At 47.7% G+C, this 26,248-nt stretch overlaps 2 protein-coding genes across 3 annotated transcripts in view; one reads left to right on the top strand and one right to left on the bottom strand.

Annotated features, from left to right (window-relative positions):
• Positions 1-8,446, top strand: part of Slc60a1 (solute carrier family 60 member 1) — a 42,951-nt gene extending 34,505 nt beyond the window's left edge. Inside the window, exons 10-11 of the mRNA XM_076547378.1 lie at positions 2,733-2,827; positions 7,622-8,446. Coding sequence (XP_076403493.1) covers positions 2,733-2,794 — 62 coding nt within the window. The 3' untranslated portion in view covers positions 2,795-2,827; positions 7,622-8,446. The remainder of the gene's footprint in view (positions 1-2,732; positions 2,828-7,621) is intronic.
• On the bottom strand, positions 7,409-25,194 carry Elk4 (ETS transcription factor ELK4). 2 transcript variants are annotated; one of them, XM_076547379.1, is made up of 5 exons: positions 25,059-25,194; positions 17,561-17,776; positions 14,392-15,261; positions 13,359-13,475; positions 7,409-7,705 (listed from the first exon to the last, which is right to left on the bottom strand). In XM_076547379.1, exons 2-5 carry the CDS (start codon positions 17,765-17,767, stop codon positions 7,607-7,609), a joined length of 1,293 nt encoding a protein of 430 aa, XP_076403494.1. In that variant the 5' UTR covers positions 17,768-17,776; positions 25,059-25,194; the 3' UTR covers positions 7,409-7,606. The 2 variants fall into 2 exon arrangements, with proteins under 2 accessions (XP_076403494.1, XP_042114047.1); XM_042258113.2 differs by lacking the exon at positions 25,059-25,194 and adding an exon at positions 24,794-24,871.
• Positions 25,195-26,248: the final 1,054 nt, after the last annotated feature.

Raw genomic sequence — 26,248 nt, 5'->3', positions numbered from 1 at the left:
GCTAGGATGACAGGCTTGCACCTCCGCTCCCAGTTTGTGACGTGATGGGGATCAAACCGTGGGCTGGCATGCTGGTGGTCACTCTACCAACTGATGCGAAGCTCCAGCTAGGAGGGTCTTTTTAAAAAGTTCCTAGTAGGACTCATGGGAAATTATAAGGTCGTTCTCTAATGCAGATTTAAGCCAGATGTGGTAGCATGTACCTTTAGGCCCAGCTACTCAGGAGGTGGATACTTGAAGAGACTTGCTAACATCAGTCTAAGCAAGACAAGACCCAGCTCATAAAAACAAAACCTACTTACTTTAAAAAAAAAAAAAAGTCAATTTAATCATTTGGTGAATAAAGGACATAATTCTCAGAAACTTGCTTTAACCCAAAATTTTATGTTTAGAAGCAAATTAATCAGTATCAAAATGAACTAAAGCTTCTTTAAGAAAAAAAAAAAAGGTGGTATGTTTTTGTTCAATATTTGTGCAGATGCCCACAGAGGCCAGAAGAGGGCGTCAGATCCTCTAGTGCTGGAGCTACAAGCCGTTTTGAGCCACCTGCCATGGGTGCTCTACAGGGATGTGCTACCAGTCCCAGACAGAGTTTTATATTTAAAGGAAACTGCTAGAAGCAGAGGGAAGAGCCTCAGGGCCACACCTATAAGCAGGCCTCTAGGAACGCAAAGCTCCTCTGTGAGTTTTCAGCCTGAGTAGCATTGTGGCGGGTCCCAGGGACGCTGGCTCACCAGGGAAGACTGAAGCATGCATGCTATCCTAACACACATGCCAGCAATGGCAGCATCAGATGCTGGCCAACAGAGGCCGCTGGTAATGCTGTCCTCAAGCAAACAATGAAATGTCTCAGAAGGGACTGTGTCCCCGACGTAACAGAAATAAACAAGGAAGGAGAGCAACACCTAAAACCCCTTGCAATTGTACACTTTTCAAATTTACAGTGCAATCTACCAATGCAAGTCATCTTTAAAATCATACATGTCGAAAAAGCACAATATTAAAAGCTTGTGAGTCACTTACATTCTAGCTGAAAGAGGCTGCCTTACCGAGCCTGGAAGGAAGGCTCATCAGGAAATCCATTCCTTCCTTCTCCAGACGTTCCTAAGTTCCCAAAGCTAGAAATAAGAAATAAACCGTATTTCCTTGACCCTCAATATCCTGAAGCTAAAAAAATCAAGCAAAATAACCATGAACTGCTTCCAGTTATTAAAAACAAAAACAGCTGGGCATGGTGGTACATGCCTTTAATCCCAGCACTTAGGGGCAGAGGCAGGAGGAGCTATGTGAATTCAAGGCCAGCCTGGTCCACACATCGAGTTTCTCAGAGCTACACAGTGAGACACTGTCTCAAAAAAAAAAAAACAACAAAAGACAACAAACAAGCAAACAGTGCTAATATAGATCCCGAGAAAGTGCCAAGTGATTTAACAGCAGTGCACAGAATGATTCCATGGGCAGGACCTGTGAGCCAGCTGCCAGGCACCCCATCTCCCTCTCAACTTATCAACGAGATTCCAGGCTATATGAGCACAGCTCACAACTCCTGGAGGGATGAGAATCAGTGGGCCTTACTAAGATGGGAGCACAGCAAAGCTGAGACCATTCAGCCTGACCCCTTTGAGGTTCCTGCTAATGCTAAAAGGGCTTAAGTGAACATGATGCCGACAAGCCGGGAGGCCTCCCTCCACTTACACCCTAGACACCTCCTGAGAAACCACCCAGCCAAGCTAGGAGCAATCTTACATGAAAGCAAACAGAAATTCAAAGAGCGCTGGGAAAGATGTCCTTCCCCTTGCTGCATGGACAGACGTCTGCAGGGTAAGACTGTTGGGAGTGGTCTAAGCATCGGGCCCCTAACACACCGGCAATGGTCTGTAAGGCCTATGATTCCATGCATTTAAAACTGAACTGAGGCCGGGCGGTGGTGGCACACGCCTTTAATCCCAGCATTCGGGAGGCAGAGCCAGGTGGATCTCTGTGAGTTCGAGGCCAGCCTGGTCTACAGAGCGAGATCCAGGAGAGGCACCAAAACTACACAGAGAAACCCTGTCTTGAAAAAACAAAACAAAACAAAAACTGAACCGAACAAGGCACTGTCTTTAAAAGGTGACACCTGTGGGTGCAGCAGTGAGGGGTTTCCTTTATTAGGTTTAGAACAAAAGTCATCCTAAGGGATACATGTGCCTCTCACGGAAAGAGTCACATGCCCTGGGTCAACATGGCAGTATATAAAGAGAGATGTACTCAGCCAGAACCTCAGGAGGACTTAGAAATGTGCTCGATTCCCAGGTAAGTACTTCAAAGACAAGTTAACTTCATGAAACTTCCCCATGCTCATTCAAGAGACTGTCTGTGATCCCCAGGAATTTCCTGGTGAAAGCTGTCATTTAGTTATGGAGGAGGTTGTTGCTAGGGATGTAGTCCAGTAGTGGTCACTTATTTAGCATGCATGAGGGTCCCGGTTCTGTCCCCAGCACCACAGAATCACGTCAAATCACGTGAGCAGACCGTCACTCTCCTACAAGCCACTCTGCCTTTCTATCTTTCACAAGGGCTAACTACAGACAGCAGTACCCAAGACATGGCTTCTTTCTGGCAAGCAAGCCACGTGTCCCATTCTGTTTCAGCAACAGCGAGGCAGCTTGAAGGACTGTCAGCTTCAGATGGAGCACTCGCTGGGGACACTCGCACCACGATGACAACTGACCTCTCCCATCTGCTGTTCACAGGTGAAGACATGACTCTGATCGCGACAAGTTCCCCGGAGCACACGACGCACCATCACCCATAAGCATCCCGCTCAGAGATGGAGACCGCGCCTTCAGTAAGTAGTTCTGATAATGTAAGAGAATGATGGGACAGCGCCCGCACTGGGAACAGTAGACCCAGACGAAAACTAACAAAGCGCTTTCCACTGAAGCCAGCATCTGGGCGTGTCTGCCGGAGACAGATCATGTGTCTGTCCCTTCCCAGCGCTGTGTGTCCAAGAACACTTAGCCGCTCAAATCCATAGAGACCCGCACCCCGCTCCCACCCCCTCACATCCCCACCCGCTCCGCAGACCACAGCATCAACACTCTCCATCCTGTAGGTCTGGAAATTCATTCCCAGCCCCAGGTTTCTGCTCAGGCCTGCACTTGTCTCCACACCTTTCCAAGCCAAAGCATGGCACCATGGCATGACTCCCAGTTTTTGGCACAGGCGAATGACACATATGAAGTAAATAAGTGATAAACAGGACAAGCCACTGAGTAAAATGTTCCTTCAGCTGCTTAAGTGTCCCAAATGAAAAAAAAAAAAAACACACACACACAACAAAAACAGCAATCTACAATCCAGCGAGAAGGCGGAAGCTGGCATATACTGCATCGTCAAGTAACCTGATGTAATTGTGAAGCTGTTGGTAAAATATAACATAAAGTCACAGAAGTCTGTAAGAAGACTATAAAAATAAAACTGTCAGTCGTGCGTAATACAGAGATGAAAAGGAACAGCTGTCAGGACGTGCAGGGAATCCAGAAGGCATTTGGGAATGAATCCCATGAGAAAGAATTAATGGGAAATTGGAAAAAGCTATGACAAAGCTCCAGAAAATTTCAAGCTAGAATTTTCCATGTTAAAAAAAAAAAAGTCTGTATTTGAGAATCAAACAGCAACTTCATGCTGAGTCAGTGATTTAGGACAGTGCTTGATTCTCGAGTCATCTGCTGGGGTGCGGGAAGGACTCAGCAGGCCTGGATGCTATGCAGCATTTATTTCTTATGCTAACCCTTCACTGTGTATGTCACAGTGTGACTGTCATGTTAACAGAGTGAATTCTGGGGAGAAATTTCTGTGTTGAAAAATGTCTACTGTGCCGAACAGTAGCTTACAGTCATAATGCCAGGACTTGGGGTACCACGGCGGGAAGGTTGCCAAGAGTTTGAGGCCAGCCTAGGCTAAAGACTAAGACCCAGTCTCCAAAATCAAAAAAGAAAATAAACGCAAAAGAAAACCTTTTCCTAATCAAGGTGTGTGTTCCAGGAGACTGCCAACTGTTCTTCTACGATTCTATTGAGGGTCTCAATGGTGCTTAAGACATTACCACATAAAGCTGCCTTTCAGAATGTGAAAATCACAGGCCTCAGTAAAACAGTACTAGACCTCACCCAGCACAAGGCCAAGGTGAACAAAAGACTGTGGTAACATCAGCAGCTGGCATTACGCCATGAAGGCCAAGCCTCTGGTATACCTGCCAGCCACTCCTGCCTTTTTTGATCTCTAGTACAGAATACAAATCTGAAAGGAATTTTCCAGTTTAAGAAGAAAAATCCAGTACTCTATCCAAGTTCATGGCCTTGCTTTCTCCACCAAAATTTGAAAAAACAGTCAGACCTGGTAGTGTACACTTGTAAATGCCAGCATTTGGGATTCAGTTCACAGACAGCCTGGGTGACATAGAAAGATCCTATCTCAAAAACAAAAACAAAAACCACAGAGGGAAAAATTACACTTATATTTTAACTGTTAAAATGTAAGGGAAAATAAACTTATATTTTAACTCAATGAAGCTTAATGATGGCCTTCTGAGGGCTTTTAGATTCAATTATATATTACATATTTTTTTAATCAGTGGAAATGTCTACCCTTATTCAAACACATAGACTACAAGGACTGTAACATCACAATAATATGAGAAGTCATTAAAAGATCACTTAAGTTAGACCTGACATTTTAATTTTGTATTTAAAAAAATCAGCATGAGTAAGAGAAAAGTACAGATCAGGTGAAAATGCATCCAGGGAAGTATACACAGGGGTGTGGGGCACCGCACTGAGCCACAGAAAACCAAGGAAACCAGCAGACTCTCCAAATCCAGGCCTTCCCAGGACCCTGAAACCCCGACTCTTACACCTTCAGTCACTGAGCTGAGCAGAGATGGTCCAGAACAGAAGAAAAGCCAAGAGGCCTCAGAAGATGTCTCAACCCCTGACAACCTGCTCATCTCCCCTGCCTCTGTCTACTGATGCCCAGCACCATTTGCCCTGGCAAGATGACTGGGGGTGGATGCCAGATGTGAGCTGAAGGTACAGAATCTCCCCTGAATACTGACCTGTGGACGCTAAGAATTCTATGGTTATTCAAACCATACAAAGCTCAGACTTTTTCAGGAAGGAGGTAGTCTACAGGAAGAAATGTCTGCCTCACACATACAGCAAGGTTATAAACTGACTTTAAAAAGGATACAGGCACAGACACACACACACACACACACACACACACACACACACACACACACACACACTTCTTTGAATTCACTCATTTCAAGAAGAAAGCAGGTCCCTCTACTGCCCAAGGCCTCATGGTTTCTTACAAAGTTGCTCTGAGTTTTTTGCTTCTGTTTTTCGAGACAGGGTCTCATGTAGTCCAAGCTAGTCTCAAACTCACTACGTAGCTGAGACCATCCCTGATTCTTGATCCTCCAGCTTCCACTTCCCAAGTGCTGGGATCACAGACCTGTGCTACCATACCCAGCCTGAGTTTCAATGGTGCCCTTGGATCCATGGCACCTCTGTGCTAAAAACAGCAAGTTATCAAATATATCATCTGTGAAAATAAACCAATGGCTTTTCTCCTTTAACTCAGGAAGATAAAACTTTTTTATGTTTTCTAGAATTTCAAACACCTAGGTAGGTCTACTCTCAATATTTACTTAGTACACACTATATTAACCCACTAAATTACTACAAAGTGCTGCTGAGGGTAATTCCAAATATGCATGCAAACTAAATATTCCACATGGGAAGAAAGCGTGTTACAGTGCCTGTTCCCTTCACTCTGAACACGACCTTTCAACCCTACTATTGCACGTCATGAGAACAGAACATGTAGACAACCACAAAGCAACCAGTAACAGGTCTCCAACTGCCCCACGAAGCGGGAGCTCACTGCCGCCCTTCACTACCCAGCCAGCACACACTTCTGTACTTCAGCGTCTCTGCACCGGACAGTCAGTGCTGTGCACCTGAAAGACGCCACTCTGTATCTGTGGGTCATTCTGAGCTTGCCAGCCCCTACGTCATTCCACTCAGGTCATGTCTAGGGTTTAGTGGGTGGAGGGTGGGGCGTGTAATTTAATTTAGTTCTAGACTTTAGAGTCAAAATTTTCAAGATTCCACTCTGAGACTGCTCTCAATTCAGTCTGAGAGATCAATGTCCCTGCGTACTCCTGGCTCTGACTTACCACACAGTATTTCATAAATGTGACAATATGACAAGGCAGCCGGAGTAATGAGAAGCAGTTCTCATTACTAATTTAACAAGCATATTCCTATGTATGAGACTGGCCACATGCAATCTGATCCTCCATAATTTAAACCACTTTTGGAAAGAAATGAGCACACTTTCATCTCCTGACTGATGGGAAAGTTTCACTTTCAAGCCCACCTTCCTGATTACACCCTAACACTGCTTCATCCTCTTACCTCAGATGTAAAAGGACACACGGTGAGTGCACACAGAAGTGGATAAAATTAGCAAGAAGAAAAGGGGGCCGTCACTCTGGGTGTCTTCTGGCTGGGAAAGGCCTCTCCTTGTGTCTCAGGGTTTTCAACTGAACCTTTTTGCTTGCTTCCAATATTCGATTTTCAAATCCCAACTCTGTTCTCCTAAAAATCATCATTTTCTGAGATGTGCTGCACAGATACAGAACCACACCACTCAGAGAGCAGACAAGAGGTCTGTGCCTGAAGTGGGGGGTCCTGTATTTTCATGGAATGCCCCAAAACCCACATTAAAACTGAGCTTTCAGAGCCTGAGTGTTAAAAAAAACCCCAGGGCCTGTTGACAGGTTCAGACGAGATCACAGGTACAGCACAGAGATCCCACCCAGGATGAGGGCAAACAAGATGCCTTTCTATGGAGCCATCATGTCAGAGCTCACAGGAAAACAGAGCCTCCCCGTGGTAATACTCTATACTCCTAAGAACAGGAATGATTCTTTCTCCCACTGTTCATGAGCGGCTCCCTTTTAGTCATTCAACAGAGCATACTAACTACTAAACAGACTACCAATTTCCTTTAAGTAGTATTTTTATCCTTTTGGGACAGTCTCTCTCTCTCTATATATATATCCCAGGCTGGCCCTCAACCCTTGGTGTTCTCCTGCCTCAGCTTCCCAAGTGCTGGGATCACAGAGGTGGGCCATCATACACAGCTAACAAGTATTTTTTAAAAATAACAGATTCTAAGCATACTTTTTTTTCCCTGGCCAAAGAGTCCTAACATGTAGGATCAGTAACTTTGTTCTGGAAATTTCTTGCAAAACACAGCTAAACCCCAACAGACCAATTTTTTTTTTTTTTTTGCACAAAGCTTAAGAAAATAAACAAAAAACAGCAATAACAACAACCTTTTAAAAAAGAAGTGAGGTGGAGTTTGGACTCCAATTAAGGCATTTTTATACAGTCCAACTTCAGGGAATCCTGACAAGGCCTTCGACAGGCCATGGGAAAATTACAACAGTCTGTACGAGCACTGCAGAACCTGCCCTCATTTCAAACCCAACCATGATGGACATCTCTGTTCCTTAGCTCCTTGGTCTCTTAGTCCACAACTGCATGGGTTATGTCTTCTGTAGGTCTGGAGAAAATGGGCCAGGAGTGGAAGGTCCGTCCAGGCTAGACAGAGTGAAGGGTCCATGACTGTTGAGCACGGATGGAAACTGAGGAGACAAAAGCAGAGCAGCATCCTGTTACGACCTCCACTCCACGCTCCGACCCTCCTATTCCCCGGGGCACAACACAGGACACGTCCTCAGGACAAGGGCAGTGACTGTGTACCACAGACGACTGCGATGGATCTCCATGTTTTGTTTCAATTGATCACGTGTGGGGTAGGGTGGGGTGGGGCACACACAGGCGCCAGGCTGCGTGTGAGGTCAGAGGACTCTGTGAGGGTCCTTCTCTCCTTCCATCTCTGTGGGTTCCGGGGACTAAACAGGCCGCCGGCAGGCTTGCACAGTAAGAACTTCACCCACTGTGACATCTCGCAGGCCCAAAAGATGGTTATAGCAAAAACACACAAACAAAAATTTCTTTGTCCTCCAAGAAGCTACTTGCAATCGATAGCCCACTGGCAGAGGGAAAATCCGTTTTCTCTATGAACTGTCCCGGGGTGTACCAACCAGACTCCAGGGCAGGCCCATGTCCAGGAGCAGTCGGCCAACACAAAACAGACTCCCTGGTTTTTGTTGCTGTGCTTTTTTTTGTCTTACTGGTTTATTTTTAGTCTGTTTATTTGATTTTTTTTTTCTGTTGTTTTTTTTGTTTTCGAGACAGGGTTTCTCTGTGTAACAGCCCTGGCTGTGCTAGATCTCACTCTGTAGCCCAGGCTGGCCTCGAACTCACAAAGATCCGCCTGCCTCTGCCTCCCAAGTGCTGGGATTAAAGGCGTGCGCCACCACTGCCCAGCTTTCTGTTGGCTTTAAGAGATAAACAGACCCTGTGTTTATTAGACACAGAGAGAGAACATGAAGTTGAGTGGGTACGGAAGTGAGAAGCACCTGGGAAGACATGGGGGAGGAGAAAGAATATGACCCAACTATATTGTATAAAAGGTGTTTTTAATAAAATTTTTAAAAAATGTGTTTGTCCTAACAATGTATATTCTTTTTTTTTTTTTTTTTGGTTTTTCGAGACAAGGTTTCTCTGTGTAGCTTTGCGCCTTTTCCTGGAACTCACTTGGTAGTCCAGGCTGGCCTCGAACTCACAGAGATCCGCCCGCCTCTGCCTCCCGAGTGCTGGGATTAAAGGCGTGCGCCACCACCGCCCGGCAACAATGTATATTCTAACTATACTAACTCTTTCTAATCTACCTCCAAGGAATGGCAACACGTACTGTAATGACATCCTGGTGTACACCCTTACACAACTTCAAAGGGTTAGGAGATGTGTTAGAAGACAACACTCAGTACAAGCGTTAGGTATAGGGAGTGCAGAGAGGCGCAGTGGTCACCAGACCCTCACCCTAGAGGACCGCTGTGACATTCTGAGAGCGTCTGCACAGCAGTCAACTCCAGGCTGACCCTGGGGACAGCATCGGGAAGAGCTCAAGGGCTCCGATCTCTCCACTCCATTTCTTCTGGGGAGAGCCACTCCCCACATGCGGGAAAGTAAAAACATAACGTGGAAAAACGCCTCAATGCCCTTCCCATGTAATAACATTCAATAATTTAGGGAGTGGGGTGAAAAGGCAGAGGACAGCAGTGGGGTATATTCCACAAGCAGGCAAAGCCCCAAATTCAATCCCCAGTATCACTAACACCAAAAGCAAACAAACAAACAAACCTGGCAGAGACAGAACGGCCTCGGGGTGGAAGCTGGTGCTGGCCGAAGCCAGAGCCTAAGTACCACTGAGCTACTCAGACCCCAGTCCCTAAGATTTTCTTTTCTTTTTTAAAACCCAGTGTCTCACTCCATAGCCTCGTATAGACTGGGGTTCAGCGTCCACTCTCTATAGCCCTCTCAAGTGCTGGGACCACAGGTTTGTGCCACCACGCCCAGCTCTCCTTTCCTTATTTTTATTTTTTGCAGTACTAGGGACTGCATCCAAGACCCTACATGTGCCGGGCAAGGACTCTATCACTGAGCTATATGTCCACATCCTTCTTTTATAGATTGTGAGATAAAGTCTCACAAATTTGCCCAGGCTGGTCTTGAACTGTCTGCCTTTGGAGTAACTGGGATTACAGGCAGGTAGCAGCAGACTTAGCCTTATTTTATTTTTGAAAGAATAGATGATTAAATTATAAAATGTAAGAAAATTCCCCAGGGCCAGTCACCGCAGAACAAGCAAATAAACCAGCTGGAAGAATACCTGCAGTTTATAGTCTAAATGCCTGGGGCAGGATAGAGGTGACATCAGATTATTCAATGTTACTGAATGAGAAGGGCGTTAAGTTTTTCCATATTTCATTTTTACTTTTTTGTATGTGAAGAGTGGTTCTCCCCGGGGGGGGGGCGGGGAATGGAGTGGTAAGAGTGATTGAAACCTTAATATAAGACCTTACCTAATATCTTGGTGGGGAGATGATACAAAATTCATTTCCTAAACTTTGTATTTAAAATGCTGATAGAGGCTGGCAAGAGGGCTCAGCAAAAAAAATGCTGATATGTATCAATTTTGAGAGGTAACTGATACAACATTCTCAACACTTTCCTCTTTAAAAAAAAAAAAAAAAAAAAAAAGGCTGGAGAGATGGCTCAGTGGTTAAGAACACTGGCTGCTCTTCCAGAGGACCCAGGTTCAATTCCTATCACCCACATGGCAGCTCACAACAGTCTGTAACTCCAGTTCCAGAGGATCCGACACTCACAGACATACATGCAGGCAAAACACCAATGCACATAAAATAAAAATAAATAAATCATTTAAAAATTTTTAAAAGGAAGTTTAAAAAAATGTAATTAAAAGCGGGAAACTACAAACAAACAATTAAATTTTAAAGAGAGAAAACCTATGGGCAGACTCTGCCCCCTAGCACGTGTGCACCAGAGTCAGGCAGTACGCATCTCTGTCCCGGGTCCTGTAAGATTATGAAGCTGAAACTGTCTATCAACTTGTAACATTACAGCTATCCTAAAGTCTTAGTGCCACACACTCCCCAGGTGTTCATGTCCACAATCTCCCGTGGTGTACTCGTAGGAAAGTGCAAGTGCAGCACAGAGTTGTGAACAGTGCCCTACACTCAGGAAGGAGAACGCCACTGGCTCATGTATTTGCCATGCGCCATTATTACTTTGCTGTCCTCCTACCACGAGCAGCCTTAGACACTCATCTCCGTGGCCACTCTGTGTTTAGACAGGGTCACACTGTAACTTAGGCTGGCCTGCAACTGGGTAGCTCAAACTCACTGTCATTCTCCTCCCCAGTCTCCCAAGAGCTGGGGTTACAGATGTGAGGTGCCATCTCCATGTTGCATGAATCCTAAATGGTCTTATAATAACCACCAGAGCCAGATATCGGGTAAAGCCAAAAGATCAGAGGGAACAAGCCACAGCCACTTCTCACTCGCCAACTGCTCAAACCCTCAGACTGAATGCCTCTGAGTCCTCAGCCTCAGGCCTAGCTCCTGTCTCCTCAGGCCTCATATGCCTTTCTCTGCCCAGCCATTTCACTTCCTGTCTCAACCTTCCTAGTGCTGGGATTAATGGCGTGTGTGCTGCCCTAATACTGGGGTTAATGGTGTGTGCCACCACTGCCTGCCTGTTTCTCTCCTGGACTGGATCAATCTCTTGTAGTCCAGTGTGGCCTTGAACTCAGAGATCCAGACAGATCTCAGCCTCCTGAGTGCTAGGATGTGCTGCACAGAATCATTTCTCATCTTGCACCTCACATGCATGCACAGCATAGTAGGCTTATATAAGTACAACATGATGGCACGGGACAGAAATCACCGCATGATTCCCTTCTCAAAACATGTCCCCATCAAAGTAGAACTCCTGTGCTATGGGGGAGGGGCACTGAGAACGGAAAAGCCTAAGCAGGAACAGGAGTGGGAAGGAAGGAGGGGGGAAAGAAGGGAGAGGGAGACTAACCAAAGCTAAGTATTTTAAAATCCTTAATGGAAATCTACTTTGTAAGCTAACTAAAGAATGTGGTTTTTTTTTAAAAAGTAGTTTGAATGAAGATACCTTGCATGAGTGAATAATGTTGTTCCCAGAAGTCATGGGCTATTAAACAAATTCCAGGGCCAAGTCTGGGATACTTCCTTATGAGTATCGGGGAGTCCTCAGAGGCCCTCAAGACACTGCAGACTGTTGCTACTGCTCTTGGTCGCCAGCAGTTGCTAAGACCTTTTGCTAGAGACACCTCACACTCTGGTTGCAGGTCAGAGAAATCAAGCTGGAACTGACCTAGAAACTTCCTCCCTGATGGCTAGCTTTCACAGTGCTGGAACACGGCCCTGGAAGAGAAAAGCCACCAGTACTATGACCTGGCAGTGGATCGCACACGCTGAATACTGACCTGCCAGGCAACCTGTAGCCACCAATGGTACGACATCAATATTACGGGAGGAACCAACCACTTTTGATTAGACTGACAGCCAACCCCATGGGTGCAAGTCCATGCCTAGCACTGTAAACCTGGTCAAAGGCCACAGCTGGGGTGCTCATAGGTCTTAAGGGACCCAGCATTACTGTTTTACTAAATGGACATGTTGTCCAGTAGCCTTCTAAATATAACCTTTATCCCAAGAGAGGAATGCAGCTCTCAACTCTCAACAGGGAAGCTTTAAAAAAAAAAATTATGTGGGTTTGTACATGTGAGTTCAGGTGTCCAAAAAGGGTGCTGGGAACTGAACTCTGGTCCTCTGCAAGGGCAGTGCACACTTTTAACCGCTGAGCCGCTTCTCCGGCTCCAAAGAGGCTCCTTTTTGCAGTAAATGATGGTTAATATTGGGATTCACACGGGTCAAAGTGCAGCGAACAAGGGTCTGTGGCGAGCTCAGCCATACATGGGACGTCTATAGTACGCACGCACGCACACCCCCCAAGACTCAGGGAACACTGTGGAAGAGGGGCAGAGAATTTAGGAGCCAGAGGATGGGGAACAGTGCTGTGATCCTGTCTTCCCAATATGACACGGTGTTGTACTCCTCAACTCAGAGCAGCTGGGGTTACTTAAGATCAAGCAAAATCAAGCAAGTCAACATTCCAGCAAGGCGAGAGGAGGAGCGCCTGAGGCCTGTCCTAGCTGAGGAGCTGTAGTCAGGAGCTGCTGACTGAGGAGGACTCATTTTCTTCAGGGGTGTGGCCCCAGATCCAGTAAATAAGCCCGTATCTACTCATGCATAGACAAGTAACCCTAACCAAAAAAAAAAAAAAAGACAGACAGACATGAACACAGGGGGAGGAAGTGCTGTGAAGAGGGAGGAAAAAGATTCCAAAGGGAACAGAAGGGGTGTAAGCAAGGACACTAGGTTGTGTATGTGTGTAGGTATGTAATTCTGATTGAAATGCATTAAATGTATCCTCATCATGGCTGTGTGTACACACATTAGTATATGTACACAAACTGTCTGACTTACAGTGGTTTAACTTAACACAGCACAAAAAAAATACCGTATGCATTCAACAGGAACTGTGCCTTGAACACCAGTCTTTTCCCGGGCTGGCAATTTGCACTAGGAAAGTCTCTTGCTAGGCTGGGCAGCAACCGAGAGCCACCGCCCCCAGGCACACACTGCATCACAAGGAAAGGCAACCAGTGCTCCGCAGTGGTGTGTGACGATGACACGGAGCAGTGGGACACCACCTCTGCCCACTTCCGCAGTGAACGGTCCCCGATCACAGGAGGCACCCGGGGTGGTTTACCTGGAAAAGCGTATTAGCACCTTGCAGTCTGGCTGGGCTCAGGGGGGCAAACGGGCTGAGAGTACTCCAAAAGTGGATGCTGGAGAGCAAGGGACTCGGAGTCAGCAAGATGGGCGTCTGCAATACACAAGAAGAGGGCTCAGGGCTTGCCAGGACTGTGCCCCAGCATTCCAAAGACACAAACAGAATCCACACACTATGCTCTTCTCCTCCCCAGACACCTCTAAGCCCGAAACGTTCTCATGATGAAAAGCTCAGAAGTCACTTCCTAACCTAGGAAAGACAACGGTCACCACAATCACTTTAGAACCTAACTTTTATAGGGTCTTTGCAAACTAGAAAAAAGCAAACCTAAATTTGGGTACAAAGGGCAACAGCTGAGAACCTATAATCTCAGACCATCTGGGGTGATCTTATTCAAAAGTTCTCCAAGGGGAGCAAGATAACAATGTATAGGTAAGCTGACTACACGCCCACACCAGTCCTTCTCTCAAGGCTCCCAGTCACTTGTGTTTTCTCTTTCCTAAGACGGCAACAGTTTTAAGGGAGTCTCTGAAGTTGCTTTCTTTAGGAGGAGGTAGAAAACCCTGCAAATCAATGACTTCTGCTTTACTTAGAGAGGGTCTCATGTAGCCCAGGCTGGTCTCAAACTGGCTCTGTAGCCGAGGATGACCTTCAACTTCTGATCTTCCCACCTCTACCACCTGAGCACTGGGATTCCAGGTATGCGGCCCCATGCCTGGTTTACTCAACGCTGGGGATGGAACCCAGGGATTTGTGCATGCTAGGCAAGCACTCTAACATCTGAGCCACATCCTCAGTCCAAGAACAATGAATTTTAAAAGATGAAATGTCAAATCGCTTTTGTTTTGCAGATTCTAGTTAAGGTAAGGAAATGAGTCTCACAGGTTTACACATAACCTTTCTAAGACAGCCCTAATTAGCAGATATTTAAGTTTGCAGGTATAAGCTCTAGATACAGTTTAAAAGATGAATAAATGCATTCACACTTGAGAGGAAGAGAGCAAGCTACCTGTGAAAAAAGTGCTGGTGTAAGAGACGCTGTTGGGAGAGATGGGCTTAAGATCCCCAGGGGGCTGGGGTCACTGCCTGTGACCACAACGGCGGGCGTCAGTTCTAACCCTTTGGGCTTCTTGGACCTTGATGAGTTATTTGTTTTGTCCTTTTCTGGCAAAGCTGAATCCTCATTTTTAGGCTCCAGTGACAAGTTCTCTGGAAGTTCCATTGGCTGAGAAGCCACAGAGTCAATGTCTGTGTCAATGTCTGGGTTTGAACTCAACGGTGGAGAAGGCGTCCTAGGAGGCTCCTTTGGAGGGAGGGGTGCCGGGGGGACTGGAGAGGCGGGGTTAAAGGCAGTAGCCAGAATGGATGCAGAGGCCGAGGCTTCCAGAGAGGGTAGTGTGGGAGAAACCAGTGTCTCCAAAGCTTGGATGGTTTCTTCAGAAGACGGAGAGATACTCGGGCTTGTGGAAAAGGTAACGGCAACAGGTTCAATGGGTGGCTTTTTGGCAGGTGTTGTTACAAATTTGATGACAGATGGTACTGGCTCCTGGGTTTTTTTCTCCGCCAGTTTTTCAGCTGGATTCTCTATCTTTATTGACTTGAAAAGCTTCTTATTGGAGGTGTTCAGAGAGTTCAGAGTAAATGAAGAATACAAACCAGAGTGTATGTAGTCGTTGCGACTAGATGTCTTGGCTGCAGGCTGGGGCGCCCGCTCCTTTGCCCCGCTCTCCGCATCTTTGGAACCGCTGGCTTCAATGGAATTTAGAGTTTCACAGTCTCCCTCGATCCTGCCTACCGTCAGAGGATCCATTTTCAAAATCTCTGGGTAAGAGACAAACTTGTACACAAACTTCTGACCATTCACTTTTTTAATGATGTTCTGCAGACAGAGAAGACAAGCATTCTTAAACTTTCTTATAAATTTACATCTCATAGTTCATGCAAAAGGGAACCCAGTGAAGCGCTCAATTTGAGAACTAGGCATAGCTTTTAAAAAAGCTTCAAAAGCATCTACACTCTTCTCCCCAGGTCAAACACAGTCCCTGCTAAAGCAGTTCAAGGCCTCCTCCGCAACTGGACTAAGATAAGACAGCACATAGGAAGGAGCCGAGGCTGGGCCTGTCCGACCCTCTCCATCGACACCTGTACTAAGTCAGAACTGGCTGAACTCCAGTCTCCAGACAGTCCCAGTGGTGTGAGCCATAAGCATCTGAGGACGCTAAGGGGTCTCAGCACGTGACAGCTGTGAGCTCCCTTCTTCAGCTGGGAAGGTCAACCACTGAAAGGTGGAGGAAGACAGCTCAGACTCTGACGCTAAGTCTATTCTTCAGAGGTGCGTGTTTTTCTCCAGTGCCCAAGAAAATATTCTAAAGTCACAAGGTATTAGAAGCTATAATTTTGGGCTGGAGAGATGGCTCAGTGGTTAAGGGCACTGGCTGTTCTTCCAGAGGTCCCAAGTTCAATTCCCAGCAACCATATGGTGGCTCACAACCACCTATAATAGGATCTGATGCCCTTTTCTGGCCTACAAGTATACATGCAGAGCACTCATACATAAATTTGGTGGCACACACACGCCTTTAATCCCAGCACTCGGGAGGCAGAGCCAGGCAGATCTCTGTGAGTTCGAGGCCAGCCTGGTCTACAAAGCGAGCGAGTTCCAGGAAAGTTCACAAAGCTACACAGAGAAACCCTGTCTCAAAAAAAAAAAAATTTTTTTTTGGGGGGGGGGGCGGGTTGAGGAGATGGCTTGGCAGGGCAGGGTATTTATTATCTATGCAAGCCCGTGCCCCCAGCCTGGCCCCCAGACTGTAAAAAGCTGATGGGGTAGTTATAGCCATGCAATCCCAGCATTCCTACAGAGACAGGGAGCATGGACAGAACTGCCAGGAAACTTGCAGGCCAGAGAGCCTGGAACATGCAGCTCAGCAGCAGAAACAAGAGATTCTGTTTCAACAAGTACCACAGAAAGGGAGAACAGACCCTCAAAGCTTATCCTCTGGGAAGACCGAGGAGACAGCTAAAGCTGGGTGCGGTGATACGAGGTGGCGCACGCCTTTAGTCCCAGCACTCAGGAGGCAGAGGCAGGTGGATCTCTGTGAGTTCGAGGCCAGCCTGGTTTAGAGATATCCAGGACAGCCAGGGCTAGAGACCCTGCCTCTAAATAAATAGACAGGCAGGCAGGCAGGTAAGTAAGTAAATAGGCAGGCTCTGGCCTCCTCAGGTACCAGGCACACAAGTGGTACACAGACATGCACACAGGCAACACACTCATACATATAAAATAAATCTTTTTAAAAAAACCCAAAAAACCTTGTCCTTGACCTCCACAGATATGCTATGGCCCCCTCTCTCCCTCACACACACATAAAATAAACTTTAAAAATTTCAAGTGTAATTGAAACTAAGAAATCAACTCTATTTTAAATAGCTTCTCTTGCTGATCTAGAATCCATGGTAATCCTCTTGCTTCAGCCTCTCATGTGCTAAGTCACAGGTGAGCCACCATACCTGGAGCAATAGCTATTCTTTTTTTTTTTTTTTTCTCATTCTCTGTGTAGCCCTGGCTGTCCTGGAACTCATAAACCAGGCTGGCCTCGAACTCACAGAGGTCCGCCTGCCTCTGCCTCCCGAGTGCTGGGATTAAAGGTGTGCGCCACCACCACGCCAGCAGGCTGGCAGTAGCTCTTCTTTAAGGTACTAAGGAACTGTGGAGACGGCTCAGTTGGTAAAGTGCTGGTAGTGTGAGTGTGGTGACCAGAGTCTGCTGCCCTGCACCCACGTAAAAAAGCCAGCTATGGAGCACCTACCAGTGCTGGGTGGCAGAGACAGGGGGATCCCTGGGGCCTGCTAGCCAGTCTAGACAAATCAGCGAGATCCAGGTTCAGTGAGAGACCTCGTCTCAAAAAAACAACCCCCGACAAAAAACCCAAAGCAACTGAGAACACCGCCTGTTGTTGACTTTTAGCCCCCACGCACACATACATACACGCACACACAGGTGCACGCGTACCTTCACACATGGGAACACCACGTACATTCATGCACACACAAAAATTTCATCCTATGTAAATTGGACTAAGTAAACCACATTCGTACTCAGCGTCTCAACAGAGACAAAGGGTGAATTCTTGTTTTGAGGGTCTCTGTAGAGCGTCAGGGTCAGGGAAGGTATTTACCTTTACATAGTAGTATCTCAGGGCTCTGCTGAGCTTGTCGTAATTCATATTAGGCTTGTTCTTGCGAATGCCCCAGAGACGCGCCACCTCCTCGGCCTGCAGAAGCTTGAACTCGCCATTGTTAGACGTCCAGCAGATCATGTGCTCATTCTGAGGCTCCTGAAGGAGCTGAAGAAGGAACTGCCACAGAGTGATGGCACTGTCCATAGCAAGGGGCTGAAAGAGCATACGGACAGGTGAGTCAGTCACTTGCTGCCGGCAAGCACCGCTGCTAAGTGTCTGAGTGTCCTGCACACTCCTGCAGGATACACACTACTCCTAACACCACCACCCAGGCTGGCCTCGAACTCACAGAGATCCGCCTGCCTCTGCCTGCACACTCCTGCAGGATATACACTACTCCTAACACCACCACTTCACCTCTCAGAAGATTAACAGAGGGCTAAGTATCGAATGCTAACTCTAAGAAAAGCCCTGGAGCTTATGCAGGGACACTTGGCTCAGTCTGGGAGGAAGGGACTGGACCTGCCTGGACTGAGTCTACCAGGTTGATTGCAGTCCTCGGGGGAGGATTTGCCCTGGAGGAGGTGGGAATGGGGGTGTGCGCTGGGGGTAAGGGGAGGGGGTGGGAGGGGGGAGAATAGGGGAACCCGTGGATGATATGTAGAACTGAATGGTATTGTAAAATAAAATAAAAGAAAAAAGAAAAAAGAAAGAAAGAAAAGCCTAGGCGATCGGAACCGGGGTCCACATTCTTACATGTGCTATGCTACTTAGGTTCTGATTGACGGTGTCACCTGTGTGGCCTCGGCTGGCCTTCAACTCACAGTTCTCCTGCCTCAGCCAGCCAAGTACTGGAGTTAAGCTATGGACCACTATGGCCAGCTCCCTTAAGAAATCTTTTTTTTTTTTTTTTTTTTTTTGTTTTGGTTTTTCGAGACAGGGTTTCTCTGTGTAGCTTTGACACCTTTCCTAGAGCTCACTCTGTAGCCCAGGCTGGCCTGGAACTCACATAGATCCGCCTGCCTCTGCCTCCCGAGTGCTGGGATTAAAGGATTGCGCCACCACCACACGGCAAGGAATCTTTTTTAAATATTTTACTTTTATTTTGAATTATGTGTATATTTGTGTCTGTGTGTGCATTTGTGGACATGACAGAGGTGCCCACAGGGGCCAAAAGGGTGTCAGATCCCCTAGAGCTGGAGTGCTTGGCATGAATGTTGGGAACCAATCTCAGATCCCCAAAAAGCAGCACATACTCTTAACAGCTGAGCCAGCTCTCCAGCCCCCAGCTTCAGAAGTCTTAAGCACAGCTGGGGTATGGCTCAGCAGCAATACCCTGTGCATGCAGGAGGCCTTGGGTTCCATCTCCAGCATGACAGCAGAAAAATGTTACCTTAAAAACAAGCGGCTTCCAAGGAAAACAAAGCTAGTTCCGTAAGTGACAGGAGCGAGCTAAAGACTGGAAGTCAACAGGGGGTGAGTTCTTAACTTTGACCTTTACAGTCCTATTGTCGCATTCTCTCAGAAGACCATCTCAATGTCTAGCTAAATGAGCCAGCCCACTGTGTTTGTGTGACAAGATGTGTGTCTCAGGGTGCCTAGGAGGCTGAGGTGGAGGGAACAATCTGTTCCTAGTCCAACTGGTATTTCTCCTCCAAATAGTAAGCATCATGGCAGGATAGTTTACATACAAACTGGCAACACTGAGAATTCAAAAGAATGTTCCACAATTCAATCTGCAAGTTCTGTTGCTGTTCACAGCCTGCAGAGTTTCTCCTTTTATTTAATTAGTGATCAGGACAAGAACAGAAGAAATAAGCCTTCAATATTGGGGTCTTCCAGCACACTGCAGCTGGTTCAACAGCACCCTGGCTTCCGCCCACTAAACACTAGTACCCTGGCCACTGAGACCGTCTCTACAGTCAAATGATCCCAGCTGACAACCACTCTCCCAGACAGCATGCTCTCACAGGGACATTTTCCTCATAGAATTTCATGGGAAGAACTCCTTACACAGCAGCTCTGACCGGATCAACATATAAGTTTATTTATATGTGACAAAGTGACTGAACGTCTTCCAAAAAAATAAAAAAATAAAATCAGAAAAAGTCTCTTCTCTAGGAATGAAATCCCAGCAGGTCAGGAGAGGGTTTGAAGACAATCAATTCTATTGAAACACCACAAAGACAGGCAAATTGGACTCTACATAGACATTGTAGACTGTGCTGTGAGTACCAGCAAGCCCAAAAAAATCCCCCCCCCCGTATGCTTTAACCCCCAAACCCTCTCACAAATCATGTGTCATAAAAGGAACTTGCACCCGAGTAGATAAACAACTCTTATGGCATAAAAAGAAAAACCAGGCACAGGAGTCTCTCCAGAGAAAAGCTCAAAACAGCCAATAAGCACACAGAAAGATCTCCTCATCACAACAATAGGGACTGGACCTCAAAAACAAGCAAAAACCACCACATGCCTATTATAACAGAAAGAGCAACAAGAGCCGACACAGACAGAAACTGAAACTCACACACTGCTGGTAGAAATTTTACATGCAATGCCTCTACAGTTAAGTTTACCATGTGACCACATACACAACTAGATAATGGAAACCTGTGTCCACAGAAGAACTGTACTGCACATGCCTTTAATTCCAGCATAGGAGGCCAAGGCAGGCAGGTTTCTATGAGCTCAGTGCCAGCCTGGTCAACACTGCAAGTTCTAAGCCAGCCAGAAATGCATTGCAAAGCTCTGCTCCAAGCCAAAAAACAAGACCAGAAATGTTCATAACAGAATTATTCATAAATCCTAAGGCTAGAATCAATTCAAATGTCCGTCCAACTTAGGAATGGAATGATAAAATATAGTAATTCATATGTTGGAATATTATTCGGCCATTAAAAGGAATCAAGAGGGGTGGAATGCTGGACAAGCAATGAGGGCCTAGTTCGAATCCCCAGAATCTACATAAAGCTGCAGTGAACATCTGTAACCCCAGTGCTCCAAGGAAATGTGAGTGAGCAGGAGAATCCGTTCAAGCTTGGGGCCAGCTGGCACAGTACATGGTGGCAGAAGTCTCATACAAGGCAGAAGGGAAGAGCTAACAGCTGAGGCTGTCCTGGTACATTATGCTACACACACACACACACACACACACACACACACAAAGATAAAAATACCATTAAGTTTAAAGGAGAGGCGGGGGACGACTCTGGATAACAGCACTTGCTGTGCGAATGTGATGTCCTAGGGTTTCTATTGCTGTGAAGAGACACCATGACCACGGCAACTCTTACTAAGAAAACATTTAATTGGGGTGGCCGGCTTACATTTTCAGAAGTTTAGTCCATTATCATCAGGACGGGGAGCATGGCGGTGTGCAGGCAGATGTGGTAGCTGAGAGCCCTACATCTTGCAGGCAGCAGGAAGTCAACTGACTCACTGGGCGCTATCCTAAGCATAGGAGACCTCAAAACCCGCCCCCAACAGTGACACACTTCCTCCAACAAGGCCACACCCACTCCAAGAAAGCCACACCTCCTAATAGTGCCACTCCCTATGAAATTATGGGGGCCAATGACATTCAAACTACCACACTTGACAACCCGAGTTTGTTGTCAAGAACCCACAGTGGAAGGAAGGGACTGATTCCTCACATTTGTGTACACACACACACACACACACACACACACACACACACACACTTTAAAAAAAAAAAAAGGCCGGGCGGTGGTGGCGCACGCCTTTAATCCCAGCACTTGGGAGGCAGAGGCAGGCGGATCTCTGTGAGTTCGAGGCCAGCCTGGGCTACCAAGTGAGTTCCAGGAAAGGCGCAAAGCTACACAGAGAAACCCTGTCTCAAAAAACCAAAAAAAAAAAAAAAAAAAAAAAAAGAAAAGAAAAAGAAAGATACCAAGTACTGACAGCACGGATGAGCCTTGAAAACGGGACAGACGTGCAAAGCGCCAGCCACAAAGGGCCAGTGGATGGCTCCAATGAGATGAAGTGTTCAGACCAGACCACTCCACAGACAAACGGAGATCACTGTGGCTGAGCCACTGAGGTAGATGGAGAAGCACGGGGTGGAAGGAGCAGTGGGGAGAAAATTGGAGAATAAAAGCAGATGACCACAAGGCTTCTTTTAGGGTGCTGAAAACGTTCTCAACTAAGATTGCAGTGACTCCATTCCGTGTGCATTAAAAAGCCCTCGACTGTGTGCTCTCGGCAGGTGATGGTACTCCCATGAAGACGTTAAAACAAACAAACCTAACACAGCCAGCATTACAAAATTCAGGCATGAGAAGACTAAGCCTAACAACACATGACTCAGAGGACAGATTAGAGCACCAGCCAGGAGAATGTCTGGGTTTCTAGAATTGCTCTCCAGCATGAAAATGCCCTCCGTTCGTCTTTAGTTACCAGTTCTGACGCTGTCTGGACAGATACTGAATCCAAAAATGAGAAAGGGGATGCAGCCCACGATCAGAGTGGCTGGCGAAAGGGAGACAGGAATCCCAGGCTCCCTCAACAGCCATGCACACCTCTGCTCCTGAGAGAAGCCTCTTCTCCAGCCGGCAAGAGCATTGCTAGCATTAAACACCAGAGACCGCAACACCGATCCACAAAGAGCCCACTCGACATCTTCCCTACAGCTTCACTTAAGCGGAGTTAAAACAGTAGCTACCATTTCCATTGTGGCAGGGGAGGAAGTGATCCCTGTCATTGTTCTGAGTTTTCCAAACAGACTTTTTTTTTTTTTTTTTGATGATGTCTATTCTTACGGCAATTCTTATGTCTATTCTTATTCTTTTTATTAGTTTTCCAATTTTGGCAATTATATCCTAGTCCAGCCTGTTAAAACTACTCATAAATAGGAGCGTAAGGGAAGAGCACATTTCAGACACCACCTTCATGTCAAGAATGTCTGCAGGGCCTTGCCTGGTGGTGCACGCCTTTAATTCCAGCACACAGGAAGCAGAGGCAGGTAGATCTCTGAGTTCACAGCCAGCATGTTCCAGGACAGCTGGTCTGTTACAATAAACTCGGCTCTTGGGAAGCAGAGAATCAACAAATCAAGGCCACCCTGACCTATAAGAGACCATGCCTCAAAACAGCAAAAACAGCACTAAAAATTTGTAGTGCTGGGGATCAAACCCAAGGTTTTCACACAGTAAACATGGGCTCTACTACTGAGCTACAACCCTCAACCCAGGAGTCAATTTTGGTGTCAGGCTGTTCTTTCAATGAACTCCTAGATAGACAGTAGAAATTCTTCACTTTAGCTCCTACAAATGTGATATTAGTTATGAACTTCAATGATTTCCTCAACTACAATAGAGAACTGGGCTTGGCATGGTGGTGCACACCTTTAATCCCAGCACTCTGAGGCAAAGGCAGTTGGACCTGAGTTCTTGGCCAGCACAGTCTATAAAGTGAGTTCCAGGCCAGCTCTACATGAGATGGTGTCTCAAAAACAAAATAAAACCAAACCAGAAGACAAGCAGAGGAGAAACAGGCCGGGTGCGAGCCTATAACCCTGGCTCTCCTGACCACGAGGATGGAGGGCTGATGAAGTCAGCCTGGCTACATACTGACAGACAGGAACAGAAACATACATGGACAGAGACTTGTCTAATTAACAACAGTTACAGTTTCAAAGGTTTTTTGTTTTGGTTTTTAGTTTTGTTGTTGTTGTTTTTTGAGACAGAGTCTCTGTGTATAACAGCCCTGGCTGTCCTGGAACTGTGAGAGACCTGCCAGTAATGGTGTGTGCCACCACCACCTGGCCAAAAGGTTTTTAGAAATATAACAAAGGTAGACTTCAATGGATCCAAATGAAGGAATATGATCGGTGACAGGTTAAATGCTGGCAAAGGTTTAACACTCAAAGACCAGGGGTTGGGGATTTAGCTCAGTGGTAGAGCACTTGCCTAGCCAAGCACAAGGCCCTGGGTTCAGTCCTCAGCTCCGACAAAAACAAAACAAAAAAACCACTCAAAGACCAATCTCTAAACCACACTGAAAGAGGGTGGGAGGGGGGTGGAGAGCGGCTCAGTGGTGGAGTGCTCGTCTAGCACACTGGCCTTAGATGGCTAGCTCTGCAGCTAGGCAATGAAAACAGCTACCTTCGCCAAGCCTGGGATGCAGATCAGCTGATGAACACGAGCTGCAGACCCTGGTTTTGATACCCAGCACAAGAAGGGAGGGAGGAAGGGGGAGAGCAAAGATGAGCCACAGAATCCTACGCAAAGGGGATCTTTTTCCTCTTTTTTGTTCTGGTGACAGAGTATCACTCAGTACATCCCCAACCTCAAATATATAATGGTATCCCAAAGCTTAAAAAAGTATCTCCCCGGGGCTGGAGAGATGGCTCAGAAGTTAAGAGCACTGACTGCTCTTCCAGAGGTCCTGAGTTCAATTCCCAGCAACCACATGGTGGCTCACAACCATCTGTAACAAGATGTGATGCTCTCTTCTGGCCTGCAGTCATACATGCTGTATACATAATAAATAAATAAATCTTTAAAAAAAAAAAAAGTATCTCCCCAAAATATAATGAACTCCTCGTAAGCAGTTTCCAGTTTTAAATAAAAACCAAGGATCAAAGAACAAAGAGCTCCTACGGGGGAAAAGTTGAATCATACTGTTTCAACAACAACACCACTGCCAGCCGGAAATACAGAAGCTTCAAGTTCTGTGCGCAGGGAGAAGGGAGAAGAAATCTGACCCTAGAACGACACACAGGCAGCCGTTCTGCAGAAAAAAAAATCTTACTTAAATGACCTAACCTTCAAATTGCAACGGCTCGAGAAAAAGCCAACTGTGTCTTCTGACTTCACCCAACAAATTCCCCTTATTTTCTGCGGACGCCTGTTAAAAGATTCCTCGCCCAAAAGATGTTTCCAAATGCTTTTCGGAGGAAAAGCTTGCCACGGCTGTACAGTAAGCGAAGAGGGCGGCTGAAAAGGAGAGAAAGAAAAACCCGTGGCCGTGGCGGGATAGACAGCGAGGTCGGGGAAGGGAAGAATGCAGCGTGAAGCCGCACACCCCGAGATCAAAGAGAGGGGAGACGCAAACCTCCGGCCCGTGGGCGAGCCATGAAAGCACTTTCACTTTCCAACTTCCTGCCAACTGCAACAAGTTAAAACTGTTCCCCTCCGCCCCACCCAGGCAACAACAACAAAAAAAAACCGCTGCCACCTTCCGCCTAAGGGACTTCTCAGGACCCACCGTGGTGCGGGCAGCGCGAAGGGGGCGCTCGGAGAGCACCTGAGCGCCGCGGGACAGCTCCCTAGGAGAGCGCGCCCGCAGGCTCCACCCACCCAGCGCCAGGCCCCGCCCTCCCCGCCGCCAGGCCCCGCCCTCCCCGCCGCCGCCGCCGCCACCGCCGCCGGGCGCACTTCCTGCCGCGCCCGCAGCCCCCGCCCGGCCCGCGCCGAAAGGTGCGAGACCCCGACGGACGGACGGACGGACGGGGCACGGGGGTGCCGCTCACCGGGCCGTGCGCGGGAACCCTTCTCGGCCTTGAACGCGGTGCTCGTCTCCGACCGCTCCTCACGCCAGGAGCTCAAGGACGGCGCGGCAGCCGAGGCGACCCCCGCGCCGGGGCCCGAGAAGGCGGCGGCGGCGGCCGCCGAGCCGAGCCAGCCGCGCGCCCGCAGCCGCCCGCATCGCCCGCCGCCGCAGGTCTCCAGCCCCGCCCTCCGCCCCCGCACACGCGGCCGGGGCGCCGATGTGGCCAGTCGGGTTGCCACTCGCCAGACGCGCGCGCTCGACGTCCTGCACACCCCGGCCCGGCTCGCCCGTCGCTCCGCGGCCGCCGCCACTCTCAGATCCCCCCCCGCCCCCGGCGCTGTCGGGGCCCTTCCTCGACGCCGTAGCCTCGCGTCACTTCCGGGGGAGGGGCCGAGCCCCGAAGCCAGCGTTGTGTGTCTGGTCCCCCGGGCTTGTGTTTGTTCCCCTAGGAGGCCGTCCGGTGCCCTCGCTCCGGGGCGGCCAGCTTCCAGGGACTTTCGCCCTTCCCCGCAGGACCAGAGTCGGGCCTCGGGGCTCCGCGGGTAGCTGCTTGGGGCGAGCGCGGCGGCAGCGGAATTGACGTGTGAGGGTGACGCCCTCCGGGGAGCCTCCACGGTCTCTTGATCGATCATTCTCGTTGACAAGCAGCCCCTCTGGTGGTGTGGGAAAAGCTTTCCGGCTTACCAACTTTGCTAGTTCCAGGACTTTAATTTTTTGTTTGTTGATTTATTTATTTTTGTTTATTGTTTGTTTTTGAGACAGCGTTTCAACGCGTAGCTCTTTGCTGGCCTGAACTCCCAGGAAGTCCGCCTGCCTCTACCTCCCGAGTGCTAGGAATACAGATGTGCGCCACCAAGCCTGGCCTAAGTGACTTCCCTGAAGAATCTAAGGCCCGGCGGCGGTGGTGGCGCATGCCTTTAAAACCAGCACTCAGGAGGCAGAGGCAGGTGATTCTCAGAGTTCAAGGTCAGCCTGGTCTACAGAGTGAGTTCCAGGACAGCCAAGGCCACACAGAGAAAACCTCGAAAAACGGAGGGAAAAAAATCTAAAACACCAGTGAATCGTCTGTAAAGTGACTGAGAGAACCTAATGTTAAAATTGTAACTACTAAAGAAGGGGTGCAAAAATCACCGCCAAATTCACAAGTTTGCAATATGGTTCTCAGTATTT

The sequence above is a fragment of the Peromyscus maniculatus genome, chromosome 11 (genome assembly GCF_049852395.1).
Source record: "Peromyscus maniculatus bairdii isolate BWxNUB_F1_BW_parent chromosome 11, HU_Pman_BW_mat_3.1, whole genome shotgun sequence".
Taxonomy (NCBI): Eukaryota; Metazoa; Chordata; class Mammalia; order Rodentia; family Cricetidae; genus Peromyscus; species Peromyscus maniculatus.
This window is presented reverse-complemented; position numbering and strand designations above follow the sequence as displayed.

Bases quoted from the DNA above. Each gene is read 5' to 3' on its own strand.
- Elk4 (XM_076547379.1), bottom strand. From the start codon at position 17,767: ATGGACAGTGCCATCACTCTGTGGCAGTTCCTTCTTCAGCTCCTTCAG. The intron at 15,262-17,560 runs GTAAATACCTTC...CTCTGTCTGCAG, and splicing joins TGAGATACTACTATGTAAAG to AACATCATTAAAAAAGTGAA. The intron at 13,476-14,391 runs GTAGCTTGCTCT...TGTGTATTGCAG, and splicing joins CACCAGCACTTTTTTCACAG to ACGCCCATCTTGCTGACTCC.